Source organism: Indicator indicator, chromosome 10, assembly GCF_027791375.1.
Source record: "Indicator indicator isolate 239-I01 chromosome 10, UM_Iind_1.1, whole genome shotgun sequence".
NCBI lineage: Eukaryota > Metazoa > Chordata > Aves > Piciformes > Indicatoridae > Indicator > Indicator indicator.
The window spans coordinates 27,663,932-27,680,957 of record NC_072019.1 but is presented as its reverse complement, the minus strand read 5'-3'; the positions used below and the strand labels follow the sequence as shown (position 1 = coordinate 27,680,957).

The following is a 17,026-nucleotide window of genomic DNA, read 5'->3' as shown; positions in this document are numbered from 1 at the left end:
AGCACAAGAGTGACATGGAGCGGCTGGAGCAGATCCAGAGGAGGCCACAAAGATGATCAGAGGACTGGAGAACCTCCCCTATGGGGAGCTGGGGAAGGACTTTGGACAAGGGCTTGTAGTAAAAGGATGAGGGGGAATGGATTGAAGCTGGAAGAGGGGAGATTGACACTGGAGATTAGGAAGAAATTCTCTCCAGTGTCTCACCAACTGGAACAGGTTGCCCAGGGAGGCTGTGGAGGCTGCAATCCTGGAGGTGTTCAAAGCCAAGTTAGATGAGGCTTTGAGCAACCTGCTCTAGTGGAAGGTGTTCTGGAAATAGATGATCTTCAAGGTCCCTTCCAAACTAAACCATGCTATGAGCCTAGATGCTTCACTCCAAATTCAGTTGCACCACGTGAGGGATACCTGTGGCATTAGCTGAGGTGGGTTTGGTGGGGCAGCTGACCTACAGCAGCCTTGTCACATCTTCAGCTACTGCAGATGTTTGGTCTGGTGGGCAAACCATCAGGAGAGACAGAATCCAACACCTGTGTCCAACCTTTGTGTAGGAGGTCCTACACAAAGTTCATGTGCTGGCAGGACAGAATTTCTTATTTCAGATTAATTCATAGAATCATAGAATTGTTAGGATTGGAAGAGACCTCAAGGATCATCCAGTTCCAACCCCCCTGCCATGGGCAGGGACACCTCACACCAGATCAGGTTGCTCAGAGTCACATCCAGCCTGACTGCAAAAACCTCCAGGGATGAGGCTTCTGCCGCCTCCCTGGGCAACCTGTTCCAGTGTCTCACCACCCTCATGGTGTAAAACTTCTTCCTAACATCCAATCTGAATCTACCCACTTCTAGTTTTGCTTTCTCACTTCTAGTTTTGCTTCTTCACTTCTAGTTTTGTTTCTAAGTTTAGCTTTCACCCAAGTGCTACTCATAGATTTACTGCTAGAACTACAGGACAGACTGGATACAAGGAAGAAATCGTTTACTGTGAGGGTGGTGAGACCCTGTCCCAGGTTGCCCAGAGAGGTGATAGATGCCCCATCCCAGGAACCATTGCAGGTCAGGTTGTTTTGGGCTCCAAGCAACCTGCTGTAGGTGCAGATGTCTGGAACAGGCTGCCCAGGGAGGTGGTGGAGCCACCATCCCTGGAGGTGTTCAGGAAATGTGTGGACATAGCACTTTGGGCCATGGTTTAACAGCCATAGTGGTGTTAGGTTGAAGGTTGGACTCAATGATCTTAGAGGTCTTTTCCAACCAAAAAGTTCTATGATTCTATGTCCCAGATGATAGCAGGGGGTTGAACTGAATGACCAATGAAGGTCCCTTCCCACCCAAACTAGTCCATGATTCACTCAGCTCTACAGCAGCCTCCAGCTTTGTCCCTGTCATCTCCAACCACACTTCCAAGTGACAAGAAGTTTTGGTTACTAACACAGACCACATTTTAATTCCACACATAATACTTTTGAAACAAGTCCATTACATTTATGTCACATTCAACATCCAGAAGATGCCCAGCAGCTTCTTTGAGGAAAAGCGGTGGGGTTTTGGTTAAGCTTTTGTGAAATTCCAAAGTGCAGATTCTTTGGTCCCTTGTGCTCCAAAGGATTTCTTAACACTAATATCAAAGCTTTCCCACACCTCTCTCAGCACTGATTTATCACTGCTGGCTTTTGCCCTTTTTGGTTTTCATTGCATCTCTGAGTTTTACATCAGTTTAGCTTTGGAACGGACAATTTATTCTTTTTTTTTGCCTCCTCAAAATAGGTCTTTGGAAAAGGTGTCAAAAATATTTGCTATGGTGTAGAAAAAAAAAGAAATACATATTTGGCTTGCAAAGAAGTGTGGGTTTCTTTACCTGCTTCTCCCAGCACACACAGCTGAGGTGCACCATTTAGGTTTCCTCCCTCTGAAGCTCTTCAGCAGGGCTTGTGAGGCAAGCTGACTTTTCTAAGTTCATAGACTGAAGATCAAAAGCACAGGATCTTTGGGTCAAACTTTCCTGCTGTGGGCTCTTGGGAAAGGGGGTTGGAAGAGATGTTAGTCTTACAGCAGGGCCACTGGGACTAGAGCCTCAGGTTCAACAACAAAATGTGGACATTCAAAAGCTTCAAAACAGGAAAGCTCCCAATAGAAGTCACACAAACCCCTAGAATCCCAGCATGGTGATGGGTTGGAAGGGACATCTGGAGATCATCCAGTCCAACCTCCCTGCTCAAGCAGGGGCACCCACAGCAGGATTGCCTAGGATCACAATGGCCAGCTGGGTTTGGAAGCTCTCCAGAGAAGGAGACTCCACAACCTCTCTGGGCAGCCTGCTCCAGGCCTCCAGCACCCTCAATACCAAAGAAGTTTTTCCCTCCTGTTCAGGTGGATCCTCCTGGGTTCCACTTTGTGCCTGTTGCCCCTTGTCCTATCTCTGGGCACCACTGGAAAGAGGTCAAGAGAGGAAACAACAGGGGAACATATCAACAACTAAAAAGCCATCAAGAAAATGATTATTTAAGAGGTCATCTTAAGGCTCTGTGTTCTCTTGCACCGTGGCAGCAGTCATCTGAAACTGTGGCACATAGGGCACACTGGCTTTATACTTAAGGCTACTTTGGATCAGAGCATTTAAATCAGGTGCTGCATGCTGAAGGAACCCCCCATCTTTGAGCAGATCAGCTCTATGAACCCCACACATCACCCCAGAACCTTCTGTTACAAAAGTGTCATCTTCTCTTTTGTCCAGGGATGTTAACCCTAGGTAACAGAGGCTCCGCTCAGGACTGTCTCCATCTGTGAAAGTCTCATCCTGGTCTGAAGGCTCTGAAAATCCCTCTGAAGAGATGAGGGAAAGGGACATAGTCTTGCTGGGCTGCCTGCCAGGATAGTCAGGCAACAGGAGGAAGGCCCCATTTCCCACCTCCCAGGAGCTGCTGGAGAAGGTGCCTGTAGCTATGGAATCTTCAGCTACAAAGCATCTACCCAAAGAAACTGGTGGCTTAATTTTCTGTTCATAAAGCCCACTTGATCCAGAGCTGCTGATGATAGTAGCATATTTGATATCACTCTGCCTTGGCGTTTCTCCACTGCTGTGGCCATCCTGGGAGCTTTCAGAAAAGGTGCTGCTACTGAAATGGCTGCTAGGGCAAGCAGAGTCACCTTCAGAGTCTGGAGTTGGTGTAAACATTGAATCAATGACTAAAAAACCTCCTTGGGTGTCTTCTGGTTTCAGTGCCTGACTAATGCTGAAGTCTTCCAGCACTATTTCTGGTTCCAGAAGAGGCTCAAATGACATCACTTCAGGGTATTTGATAAAGAGATGCTCAAAAGTTTCAGGCTAGAAGAAAAGGTAAATTTTAGTGTCCACCTATTATTTAATAGCTTAATTTCAAGTAAGGTTTGAACAACCACAGGAAAAAAAACCAACATAGCTTTAGTAACAGTTTATAGTTGAAACTCCCTAACCCACATTTCCGCTGTTCTTTAGGCCTTTGTGTAGGTGAAGGTTGAGGGACAACAAAGAGCCAGACTCTCTTTGTATATCAGGTCCTGCAAAGCCAACCTTCTGGGAAGTGCTCAGGACTCCAACCGAGAGCACACCACTCAAGGTGAAATGGAAGCAGCCGAATGGCCCCAATCCTTTCACCATTAATAAATACACACATCCAGTTAAAAACATGGAATGGCAGAATCTCAGCACACTAGGGGTTCGAAGTGACCTCTGGAGATCATCCAGTCCAAAGCCCTGCTAAGGCAGGGGCACCCACAGCAGCTTGCCCAGGATCACAATGCCCAGCTGGCTTTGGAATGACTCCCAAGGAGGAGACTTCACAACCTCTCTGGGCAGCCTGCTCCAGGGTTCCAGCACCCTCACACCAAAGAATTTTCTCCTCCTCTTCAGATGGAACCTCCTGGGTTCCAGTTTGTGCCCACTGCCCTTTGTCCTGTGGCTGGCCACCACTGAGAAGAGTCTGGTCCCATCCTCTTGCCCCCCACAGGTCCTTTAGCCCTTGCTGAGCACTGAGCAGCAGCACTCAGGCTGCTCTTCTGCAGGCTCACCAGCCCCAGGGCTCTCAGCCTTTCCTCCTCACAGAGATACTCCAGGCCCCTCAGTATCTTTGTAGCTTCCACTGGACTCTCTCCAGTATTTCCCTGTCTCTCTTGAACTGGGGAGCACAGAACTGGACCCAGTGCAGGACCCTACACTTGCCCTTGTTGAACTTCATGAGGTTCTACCCATGTCTCCAGCCTGTCCAGGTCACACTGAATGGCAGCACAGCCTGACAGGCTGTCAGCCACTCCTCCCAGCATTGCATCATCAGCAAACTGGCTGCTGATCACAACCCTTCCTTCAGTCACCCAGAGCCCAATCTAACCAACAAGTAAAGTTCAGTCCTGAGCAAAGAGCAGCCAGACCCATGGGGTGGGGGAAGAAGCACCACCAGGAAAATACTGACCTTCTGAAAATTAAGTCCTTGTGCCCAGGAGCAATTCTTGGGGTTTGGAACATCTTCCCAGAACAGCTTTTTCATTCTGAAAGATCAGGTAAATTCTGGGGTTGGTACTGCTCTGACATTCTGCACTGAGGTAGTCACCTCTACTATGTCACCATCTCTGCCACTTCCTTTACCCAGAACTCTATAGCAGTGGAGCAATCATTGAAATCTTACAGATGGCCAAAATTTAATGGGAAAAATAAGGAATTATAAAATGGTTTGAGTTGGAAAAGACCTTGAAAATCATCAAGTCCAACCATTATTTAACTCCACCAAGTCTGATGCTAAACTCTGTCCCTCAGCATCACATCTACACAGCTTTTAAAACTTACCAGGGATGAGGATTCAACCACCCGCATGGGCAGCCTGTTCTGGTGGCTGAGAACCCTTTCAGTGAAGAAGTTTCTTCTAATATCCAACCCAAAACCGCCCCTGGTACAACTTGAGGCCATTTCCTCTTGTTCTATCCCTTGTTACTAGGGAGAAGAGACCAGTTCTCATTTCAGCCTCCTTTCAGGGAGTTATAGAGAGCCAAAAGTTCTCCCCTCAGCCTTCTTTTCTCCAGGCTGTACAACCTCAGCTGCTCCTCACAAGACTTTTCTCCAGACCCTTCATCAGCCTCATTGCCCTAGCTGTCCCCAGAGTTGGGGGGTCCTTATCTACCAGTTCATCATCTAAACTGCACCACCTTCATCTCAAGGCCTTTTTGGGGTTTCACATGACAATGAGCAAGTTACCTTTGGTGGGAAACCAGCAGTGCTCCAAGCAAGAGAGCTGAGGTTGAAATCACTATCGGCAGGACCACAGAGAGGTTGGGATTCTTCTCATCCTCATATCTACCTGGAAAGGAGGAATTCAGCTCATAGTGCAGTGAAACAATTAGTCTGTGGTCAAACAGTTTGCAACAGGAAAACACCAAATGGTAGAAAAGAGCAGCTTGAACAGAAAACCCTTTCAGCAACAGCTTTCTTTGCACATCAACAAACCTTTACCTTGAGAACAGAGAAAAAGGAGATATTTTAAATACAGCAGTGACTCTTCCACCCCCATGGGAGGTGTCCACTGCTCCCTGGCTATGAAAATTCAACTGGAGCATGTGAAGTAGGAGAATAGTCCCACAACTGGAGAAAGAAGAATCACAGGGACCTTGGATCTCAGCTATCAAGTTAGATCCATGGGAATTCAGATTCCTCACTCAATTCATCACCCAGTTCAAGCAACTGATCACTGTTTATAGTTACAATTACTTTACTACAGACTTCTCCTGCATTTAAAGTTCATATTGATGAGCTCCTACTACATAAACATGGAGGAGATCCTACCTTTGGCAAACTGCTCTGTTGCTCTGGATTTGCCAACTCCTTCAGCAAACACAGGGTACAGGCTGAAGCGGTACTTCTCAACCAGGATGAAGTGATCTGGAAAGAGGAAACCAAAACCATCATCCTGCTTTTCATAAATCATCTCCACAGAAGCTCTGGTCATATATAAGAACCCAGATCAGCCCACAGAAAGCCATCTCTAATGTACACCATGTAATCTAACATTGTTCTGGTGGGATCAGGATACCCTCAAGTTTGTGGGTGACACCAGGCTGCATGGTGCTGTTGACACACTGGAAGGAAGGGATCCATCCAGAGGGACCTGGACAAGCTCAAGCAGTGGATCTATGTGAACCTCATGAAGTTCAAAGCAGCCAAGTGTGAGATCCTGCAATTGGCTGAGGCAATCTCAAGCACAAATCCAGGCTGGGTGGGGAATAGAGAGAGAGCAGCCCTGAGGAGGAGGGAGTTGGGGTGCTGGTGGGTGAGAAGCTGGACATGAGGCAGCACTGAGTACTGCCAGCCCAGTCGTGGGCTGATCCCCAGCAGCGTGGACAGCAGGGGCAGGGAGAGGATTCTGCCTCTCTGCTCCACTTTGGTGACCTGAAGTACTGTGTCTGGCTCTGGAGTCCTTAACACAAGAAGGATATGGAAGTGTCCAGAGGAGGCCACAAAGGGCTGGAACCCCTCTCCTGTGAAGACAGACTGAGAAAGCTGGGGTTGTTCACAGCCTGGAGAAGAGAAGACTGCAAGGAAACCTCCTAGCAGCCTTCCGGTATTTGAAGGGGATTAGAGGAGAGCTGGGAAGGACGTTTTACAAGATGTGGAGCAACAAGGTAAGGGGTAATGGGTTCAGACTGGAAGAAGTTCAATTTACATTTAAACATTAGGAAGAAATTATTCCTCATGATGGTTGTTAGGCACTGGAACAGGTTGGCCAGAGAAGCTCTGGAGGCTCCCAGCTTGGGAGTGTTCAAAGCCAGGCTGGATGGGGCCTTGAGCAACCTGGTCCAGTGGGAGCTGCCCCTACCCACAGCAGGAGCAGGTGGAACTGGATGATCTTTAAGGTCCTTTCAAACCCAAACCATTCTGTGATTCCACCATGGATTTAACACCTTTAGGAAGCTACTATGAAAGAATCTAAGATTAAAGCCAAAATGGAGATGGAATGTGGCTATTAATGTAGATAATTAGCTGATACACTCAGCATTGCCAACAAAAGAACACATTCCTGAACTTCATTCTATGTCAGCCTTTACAATCAGTCCCCTAAGGACAATCAAGAATGGCTCTACTGGTCATTACCATAACAGCCACCAGAAACAGAGAGGAGAGGGGAAAAAAGAGAATCTGAGAGCTCAGCAACGCTGCACTTCGCTGTTCCATGAAAAGAGAATGAATCCTGGTCCTTAAGCACACACTCACCATAAATGTAATATTTAGTGGTGTTTGGAGGGACTCGCACCCACTGCAGCTCCTCCTCTTTGTTGAGGTTCTTCCACTCAATGACAAAAGATGTTACCATGTGGAGCTGAGCTGAAAGTGTCCACACCAGAACGACACAGGTGCTGTTCACTGGGTAAGCGCTGAGCGACTGCACCACGGACACTGCCGCAACAAGGAGAAAGCAGCCCAGAATTCCATGAGCTCAGAGCTGGGATCAGGGCTGGGTTAGCAGGAGAGCTCTGCACTATCAGCTGCATGAATGGATGCTATGCTTTCAGCACTTTAACATTTACTTGGTTAATTATCTTTTAGGTCACATAAGCAAACATTTAGCTGGAACAAGTCACCCAGAGGAGTTGTGGAGGCTCCGAGCTTGGAAGTGTTCAAAGCCAGGTTGGATGGGGTCTTGAACAATCTGGTCTAGTAGGAGGTGTCCCTGCCCATGGCAAGGGGGTTGGAGCTGGATGATCATTAAAGTCTCCCCCAATCCAAACAAGTCTCTAATTCTATGATGTATTTCATAGAATACAGAATTGTTTCAGTTGGAAAAGACCTCCAAGATCATTAAGTCCAACCATCAACCCAACACCACCACAGCCATTAAATCATGGCCCCAAGTGCCACATCCATACGTTTCCTGAACACCTCCAGGGATGGTGACTCCACCACCTTCCTGAGCAGCCTTTTTCAATGCCTGACTACTCCTACAGGAAAGAAATTGTTCCTCATGCCCAACCTGAACCTCCCACAGCACAATTTCAGGCCATTTTCTCTCATCCTACCACCCAATAGTAGGAAGAAGAAACCAACCCCCCCACCTCACTCCTTTCAGGGAGTTGTGGAGAGACAGAGGTCTCCCCTCAGCTTCTTTTTCTCCAGTTCCCTCAGCTGCTCCTCACCAGACCTGTTCTCCAGACCCTTCACCATCCATTCATGTTCACATGTGTGACACCATTGAAGCACTCCAGAGCAGCAGCCTCTATTTTATGATCCAAGCTGAGTGCAGCTGAGTTAGTAAGGAAGCTGCTTCAGTAGGAAAGCCAAACCTCTGAGAGCTATGTACCCTGGCAGTCCATCAGGTGAGCAGCCAGACAAACAAGACTGTATTTCAGTTTGGAAACAACCAAACATTTCCCAGCAGGAATGCTGGATGTTCCCAGGAGATAAAAGATCAGCTCTACAAGCAGAATTTCCTCTCTGTTGATTAATTACTTCATGTTCTGCTAGTGGAGGGAAGACAGCCCAGTGCAAGACAACTCTTTTCCCAACCCAAGGATTGTGAAGCTTTTCAGGTGATGGAAATTTCATTTATCCATGAGACACAGAATCTGTTTCTCACAGAGGTGAACTTCTCATCACAACACATTTTTGCTTCCAAGTAAGAGAATTTTATTACAAAACTGTGTCCAAAAGCATTCAGGAAGATTCTTAGCATGCTCCACACCTCACCATAGTTACTTGTTGGCATCCTTACCTATGCTCATGTGCTGTGAGAGAGTTAAATTAAAGTTGAGTGAAGAAACTCCAAGTGAATTCATGGCTAGAACTGTCACAGTGTGTGTGTCTTCAGTCCATGGAAAGGAGTAGGTGGTGCTGTTCTCAACATGTTCTGACCAGGAGGTGTTCCCTGATGTCTGATGCTTGACTACGTATCTGCTCACGCTGCACAGCGAGCGGTTCTTCGGCAGTGGCTGCAGCAAACAGTGGCATTAAATTAATTCCCCAGCCTTGGAGTTCCAGAGCAAATGGTCTTTTGGCAGAAGGCACTGTTCCAGCTTTAAGAAAACATGACCCAGTAAAGATATTCTGAAGGCTGGCCATTGTCCATTTAAAGACTTCATTTCTTCTGTGAGCTAGCACGCTTCTTGATAAGCATGGAGAACAGGTCTGGTGAGGAGCAACTGAGGGAACTAGGGTGGTTTAGTCTGGAGGAGGCTGAGGGGAGACTTTCTGGCTCTCCACAACTCCCTGAAAGGACTGAGGTAGGGGTCAGTCTCTTCTCCCTAATATCAGGTGATAGGATGACAGGAAATGGCCTGAAATTGTGCCAGGGGAGGTTTAGGTTGGACATGAAGAACAATTTCATTTCTGCAAGAGTGGTCAGGCATTGGCACAGGCTGTCCAGGGAGGTGGTGGTAGACTCACCATCCCTGGAGGTGTTCAAGAAACCTGTGGACATGGCTTAATAGCCAGGGTCATGTTGGGTCAATGGTTGGACTCGATCTTGGAGGTCTTTTCCAACCCAAACAATTCTATGATTCCAGTGAAGGAGGGCAGGGGGGGAAACAAAGAAACACAAACTTTCAGCCTCCTCTAATAACTCATGCTGTATGTAAGTGTTTTTGAGGGCTGAAAAGCCAGGAGAGATGACTGTTTACACACTAAACACAGGCAAACAGGAGCAGGCAGGCATTGCTGTGCTTTTTTCCTCTGTACCTTCTAAGGTAGCTTTGCCCATTCCACATGCAGTCAGGGTGGTGTTTACACAGGCAATAGTTTAGGAGTCAGTGGCACATTTTGCTCAGAGATCTTGGTCAGCAGAACTTGGCAGCTGAAGATTGAACCTCATTATAGCTTACAGTGTTTACTCCAGGCTGCTCTTTTTTCTTTCCTGAGCACTGGAACAAATTGTGGTTTAAGTCTGTTCCATGGTGTCTGTGTAACTAACACAGAAAATGTAGAATTATAGAAGCATTAAAGTTGGAAAAGACCTTTAGGATCATCAAGTCCAACCTTCAAAATATTAACTGCAGACAGGGAGAGAGCAGAGAAAGGGTCAGTGTAGCCTGACATGCACTGTCAATACAGCACTGACCCGTGGCAGTGCTGCCTCAGCACAACCCAGGCAGCAGCTCTGGTGTCTGCACACAGGCAAGGAAGCCTGCAGCCAGTCCAGGGATCTGAGGGCTCTCCTAAAGTAGTGAGGAATGTCATGTTTCAGGAGTAATAGGCCATTCCACACAGGTGTGATACATCCCCACACAAGAACAACTTGACTGCAAGGTCAGAGGGGCTCACTGTACAAAGATAGCTCAGTCCAGAATGCTGCTCTGGGAGCCTCCCAGCTCTGGAGATGTGCCTCTGCACACTGTGTGCCTGTGCTGAGCACACCTACCTGCCAGCCATCCGCAGCAAGCACAGAAAATCACAGAACTGCTTTGCTTGGAAGAGAACTTTAATACCATCAAGTTCAGTCATTTACCCAGCACTGCCAGGGGGCCCTCAGCACCACATCTACACAGCTTTGAAACCCCTTCAGGGATGGCAACTCCACCACTGCCCTGGGCAGCCTGGGCCAGGCCTTGACAATCGTTTTGGTGAAAAAATTGTTCCTCACGTCCAGTCTAGACCTTACCTAATGCAACTTGAGACCACTTCCTTGTATCCTATCACTTGTTACTTGAGAGAAGAGACCGAGAGCAATGAGGTCTCCCCTCAGCCTCCTTTTCTCCAGGCTGAACAACCCCAGTTTCCCTCAGCTGCTCTTCACAAGACTTGTGCTCTAAACTCTTCACCAGCTTTGTTGCCCTTCTCTGGACCTGCTCCAGCACCTTAATGGCCTTCTTGGTATGAAGGGCCCAAAAGTGAACCCAGAATTTGAAGTGCAGCGTTAGGCAAGTTTTTGTCCTACCATATTATTAGAAACTTGATAGTGATTAGGGGACAAAACCAGGTCAATGTGTGCCAGCTGCAGGAGAGATTAGAGAATAGAAACAGAAAGGGAAGAGGTGGTGGATGACAGCAACAGAAGGGAGTAAAGTACAGGAGAGGATGAAACTGAAAGACTAAAATGTAACCGTTCTCACCTTCCATAGGAGAGTAACATTCTTCTGCCTCCTTTCTGGATCCTCAATAATAACTCTCCAAAATTCAGGGCCTTGTAAGGGAGCTGCAAAATCACAGAACAATTTGGGCTGGAGCAGACCTTAATGATCGTCTGGTTCCAGCACCCTGACATGGACAGGGACACCTCCTGCTAGAGCAGGTTGCTCAAAGCCCTGCCCAACCTGGCCTTCAACACTCCCAAGAATGGGACACCCACAATCATAGAATCATTTTGGTCAGAAAAGAGATCAAAGATTATTGACGACAGCGTCTCTGGGCAACCTGTTTCAGTGCCTCACCATCCCCACAGTGAAGAATTTCTTCCTTCCATCTAGTCTAAATCTCCCCTCTTCCAGTTTGAAGCCATTACCCTTGTGTTATGCCTAGACTCTTTGACAGAGTTCCTCACCACCTCTCTTGTAAGATGAGAAGTGTCCCACTTCAGACTAAATCTGGACAGAACAGGGTGGACCCTGAAAGTACCTTTGATATCTTTCACAAGTGTATGAGCTGGTCTGCTCCAGTCGCTCCAGTAACCTGATCCATCCAGTTCTCTGCAGCGGATCTGAACCACATACTCGACACAAAGCTTCTGAACTTCGATCACAGCTGATTCTGGAGCATTTGAAACTTCATAACACTGTAAATAGAAGTCAGAATATTTAGAGTAAGGAAACAAAGGCTGTCTAGAGGCAGAATTCCTGCAAGTGAACCCGATGAGAAAGGGAAATAACTTTCAAATTGCTTCGCTGCAACACAACTTCCACAAAACCCAGCTAAGGCACTGACTGACACCACTGCCACAAGCCACCCTTCAGTCTGGATGAAAAGGGACAGTACCTCCCAGGTGATGTCTTCCCTGCTCACACCATACTGGATCTGAAACTCGAGGTCGTGTGCGAATATGGGGTTTGTCCAGCTCACCTTCAGCAGCCCAGTGTTCCTGGTGACTTCTGCTGTAATGTTGGAAGGGGGAAGTGGCTTCACTAGATGATTGAAAGGGAAGAAAAATTACTGTAATGTCTGCATTGACATTTCTAATTAAATCCTTCACAGAATCATGGAAAAAACCCCTAAGATCATTGAGTCCAACCATCAACCCAACACCACCATGGCCATTAAATCTTGGCCCAACATACTATGGCCACATGTTTCTTGAACACCTCCAGGGATGGTGACTCCAGCACCTCTCTGGGCAACCTGTTCTGATGCCTGACCACTCTTGCAGGAAAGAAATCATTCCTCATGTCCAACTTAAAACTCCCTGGCACAATTTCAGGACATTTCCTCTTCTTCTATCATCATGGTTTAATTTCTGCCCTGAGGGTGACAGGTAACACATTGTGGCCTCTGCTACTCCAAGCAATGCTGAACCAGAATGCAGACAATACAGACACCAGTCCAGGCTGCCTGGCTCTGCCTCCACTGCAGACAATCATTCCTGACTGACACAAGTGATGTTTGTCTAGTGGAAAAGTCATTCTAATTTTGACCCAAACTAAAAATCACCAAAGAAAACCTTAACTTGAACTACAAAAATCACAGAATTGCAGAATGGGAGGGGCTGAAGGGACTTCTGGAGATCAAGTCCAACCTCCTTGCTAACACAGGGTCAAGTAGAGAAGGTCACACAGGAACACATCCAGCTGGGTTTGGAATCTCTCCAGAGAAGAAGACTCCACCACTTCCCTGGGCAGCCTGCTCCAGGGCTCTAGCACCCTTGAATTAAAGGAGTTCCTCCTCATGTGATCCTGGGCAAGCTGCTGTGGGTATCCCGGCTTTAGCAAGGGGGTTGGACTGGCATGATCTCCAGAGGTTCCTTCCAGCCCTCACCACGCTGGGATTCTGTGAAAATTAGAACAAACTTCTTGTGCCTAATCAGGTGGTGAGGGAGAAGAAAAACAATAAACTTGAAATATGCCTTAAAACTGTGGGCAGTGCTCAGAAGAGCATGTTCTGCTTTGCTGTGAGGCAGAGCACCTTCCATCCAGTGTAGTTCAATTCTATTCATGCCTTTTTACTTAAGTGATGCCCACTCTCCTTTCTGATGCCCAAAGCTCCCAAGAGATCTCTGATAACCAGGCAACTTGCTAATCCAAAAGGCACCAACAGCCCTCTGTGAACCAGAGAGAAACGACTCCCCAAACCCACAAGGCCATCAAATTAACAGCAGTAACAGCAAAAATTAATTGCCATACCCCACTTACTCTAATGCACTGAACTCTGCCTTTCCTTCCTGTGACAGACATAATGGATCTGTTTTACCCACACACATAATAGATGTGTTTGATTGTTCTGCTTTATTTCATGCAGCACTTGTGTGCTCTATCTGCAGGCTTGTCTCCCCTACATATGCTCAGCTTGATGTCCAAACCCCTGTGAACGCTGAGTCACAGCCCAGAGGAGATGTGCTTTGCACATTCTGCTCTTTGAAGGCACCCAAACACCGATCCTGCCTCTTGCTTTGACATAAATATGTGTTTTCTCTGTGTCACAACTGCAGAAGCATGAACAGTTGGGTCATTTTCAACTAACACAGACAGTGCTGCACTGAAACCAAAGATAAATTTAACAGCTAATTGAAGACCTCAGAAAAATTAGGTAACCAATAACCTTAAAAACTAGATGATGTTTAAATGTCCTTTCCACCCCAGACCATTCTATAATGCTGTGAAATGAAACTGTCTTTATAAATATGATTTTTGCATCTTCTGTAGATATCTCTGCAAAACACCCAAAAGGATAAGCAATACAATAGTGCAGTTTCATTTTATAGGTGTTAGCTGCAGCTACAGGATCCCACAATCTCAGCATGGTGGGGGCTGGAAGGGACCTCTGGAGATCATCCAGTCCAACCCTCTGCTAAAGCAGGGCACCCACAGCAGCTTGCCCAGCATCACAATGCCCAGCTGGCTTTGGGATCTCTCCAGAGAAGGAGACTCCACAACCTATCTGAGCAGCCTGCTCCAGGGCTCTAGCACCCTCACAACAGTTTCTCCTCCTGTTCAGGTGGAACATCCTGGGTTCCACTTTGTGCCCACTGTCCCTTGTCCTGTCACTTGACACCACTGAGAAGAGTCTGGCCTCATCCTCTTGTCCCAGCCACCACCCTTTAGCACTTTCTGAGCACTTATCAGATCCCCTCTCAGGCTGCTCTTCTCCACACTCAATAGCCCCAGGTCTCTCAGACTCTTCTCACAGAGATGCTCCAGGCCCCTCAGCATCTTTGGAGCCTCCACTGGACTCTCTCCAGTAGTCCCCTGTCTCTCTTGAACTGGGGAGTCAAGAACTGAACCTGGTACTTCAGCTGTCACTTCCCTAGAGCATAGTAGAGGGGTAGGAGAATCTCCTTGGACCTGCTGGTTCTTCATGCACTCCAGGAGACTATTTGCTTTCCTGGCCACAAGATCACATTGGTAGCTCAAACCTGCTCCTGTGCTAAGAACATTTAATGCAACATTTCAAAGACACAACCAAAGCTCTTTGTCCTTTCCCCAACTCAATGTATTTATGATGCTATGAAGAAGCACTTTACCTGCACCACCTGAGGAATGAAATCCAAGGTGACAAGTGAAGACAGACATGCATGAATCTTGACCTACCCACATCTGCTGGCACAACACAGCTTGGTGAGGACTGGAGTGTTCCTAGGGAGTGCTTAAACTCTACCCACAGGGTATATCCAGACAAAAGGAAAATGGGCTGGAATGTGCACTCGTAAGAATGATTCTGCTGTAAGTGGCATTCTTTCACCTCTGAGTTTGGAGAAGTACTTGGGAAGTCAGCACAATAAAGTTTGCTCCTGATAAGAAGAAAAAGAAAACCATCCAGTTACTGCATTGCAAAGATAAATTGCTGTGGCATCAGCAGAATCCAGCTCTGATGGTAATGAAAAGAAATGGTGACACTGTGACCATCTAGGAGGTTGTGACAATTATTTGGACAGATCTTGAACTTGAATCTGCATTAAATGGCTAAATAACAGCACAGTGTTAGTGCTCAAAGCTCTGGCTCTTTGCCTGAGAAAAGCAGGACATGAATCATAGCACAGAATCACAGAGTTGTTTAGGTTGGAGGAGACCTTTAAGATGATTGAGTCCAACCATTAGCACACCACTGCCAGGTCACCACTAAACCATGTGCCTCAGCACCACATCCACACAGCTTTGAAACCACTCCAGGGATGGGGACTCCACCACTGCCCTGGGCAGCCTGGGCCAGGCCTTGACCAATCCTTTTGGGGAAGAAATTGTTCCTCATGTCCAACCTAAACCTTCCCTGGTACAACTTGAGGCCATTTCATCTTGTCCTTGTTCCTTGGGAGAAGAGACCAGCCCAAACCTAGCTCCAGCCTCCTTTCAGGGAATTTCTCCAGGCTCAGCACCCCCAGCTGCTTCAGCTGCTCATCAGCAGCCCTGTTCTCCATACTATTCACCAGCTTCGTTGCTCTTCTCTGGACCTGCTCCAGCACCTCAATGTCCTTCTTGAAGTGAGGGGCCCAAAATTGTTCACAGTATTTGAGGTGTGGCCTCACCAGTGCCCAGTACAGGACAATCACCTCTCTTGCCCTGCTGGCCACACTATTGCTGATCCAGGTCAGGATGCTGTCAGTCTTCTTGGCCACCTGGGTACACACTGGCTCACCTTCACCCAGCTGCCAACCAGCACCCCCAGGTCCTCTTCTACCAGGCAGCTTTCCAGCCATGAAAGCTCTCCTCAGTACAAAATATTTTGATAAGAGAGTAACAGCAGGAAAAAAACAGGTGTGACAAGAAGAGGCATCTCCAAACACTCAAATCATGTCCATTGAATGGTAGGTGTTAGCAATGAACACAGCAAGGCAGATCTCCAGCCAGGAATTTCCTCCAGCTGGGAATATGACCTTCAAAATACCAACTGGTGTTCAGAAGAAAAGTTGGACACCTACAGTGAAGCCTCCAGAACATGGAAATCCCAGAAAAATACTGATTCTGGAGGATGGATTTAAAATCCCACATGGACTCAGTATGGCAACAGAAGAGATGAGACCCAGACTCTGGATCAAACAGCAGTGGACATCTTAGCAGGGATGAAAAGTTCTTACTTTTCTCTTAAGCTTGTACACAGCTCAGAGGTGAGAGGAGCCAGACAGGGTGTTAGTTACTCAGCTGAACCACAGAAGTTACACTTAGCTGGAGCTTGCCTCTCCCTGTCCACATGGCTAACACTGATGAAACCAATGCCTTGTGCTTGGAAGCTTTGGCTTGATGTTCTCTGCAGATCATTTCTGTGCTGTTTCTGTTGGCAACACAACCCAACCAAACCAGAACACCAACAGCAAAGCCATCACACCATGCTACTGGGGAGTGCTGGATTTCACCTGGAACATGGAATTGCTTCAGAGTTGCTGCATGCTGCTGCAAAACCTGATGGCTCTGACATCAATGCAACGTTTTTAACCTCCAGCTTTCATCAGGAGGACTTGCCTGTGCCTAAGCAAACTCCAACATATTTATGTTGCCTCTTTACAATCAAACTTGGGAAAGCAAAGGACCTAATTGTTTCATTTGGTCTGAAGCCTGTAAACATTCACATTCTCATGGCAGTTTTGTTCCAAATATGTAACGAAACGTTTGCAGCCTGTGCTACTGTTCAGTGTTTGATCTAGCAGGAATGCTGTCACAAATCCCCAGATTATCACCTCCTCCTAGAAAAATAACATTTTTTGTTAAACCTGAGCAGTGAAGAAGTGGGAATAAAAAGCATGGCAAGAGCAGCATGAGTTTTATTTCAAGCTCCCTGCCCAGCAGTGCACTCATTATATTCATATTTGTGAAGACAGTTAAAACAAAATCTACCTCGGCAGTCAGCTAGTCACTAATCCTGCCCTAAAAGCCTCCACCTGAAACTCCCAGCATTCCAGCTATGATTTTAGGGCCAAAATTCTAAGAAATATTTGCCTGGGTACTAGGA

The 17,026-nt window shown here is 47.1% G+C and overlaps 1 protein-coding gene across 1 annotated transcript in view; it reads right to left on the bottom strand.

The window, feature by feature from the left end:
- Positions 1 to 2,512: 2,512 nt before the first annotated feature.
- Positions 2,513 to 17,026, bottom strand: part of LEPR (leptin receptor) — a 37,843-nt gene continuing 23,329 nt past the window's right edge. The window contains exons 9-18 of the mRNA XM_054384562.1: positions 14,677 to 14,876; positions 11,915 to 12,060; positions 11,558 to 11,714; positions 11,056 to 11,138; positions 8,724 to 8,940; positions 7,229 to 7,411; positions 5,804 to 5,899; positions 5,219 to 5,321; positions 4,443 to 4,518; positions 2,513 to 3,322 (exon numbers count right to left, since the gene is read on the bottom strand). Coding sequence (XP_054240537.1) covers positions 2,513 to 3,322; positions 4,443 to 4,518; positions 5,219 to 5,321; positions 5,804 to 5,899; positions 7,229 to 7,411; positions 8,724 to 8,940; positions 11,056 to 11,138; positions 11,558 to 11,714; positions 11,915 to 12,060; positions 14,677 to 14,876 — 2,071 coding nt within the window. The remainder of the gene's footprint in view (positions 3,323 to 4,442; positions 4,519 to 5,218; positions 5,322 to 5,803; positions 5,900 to 7,228; positions 7,412 to 8,723; positions 8,941 to 11,055; positions 11,139 to 11,557; positions 11,715 to 11,914; positions 12,061 to 14,676; positions 14,877 to 17,026) is intronic.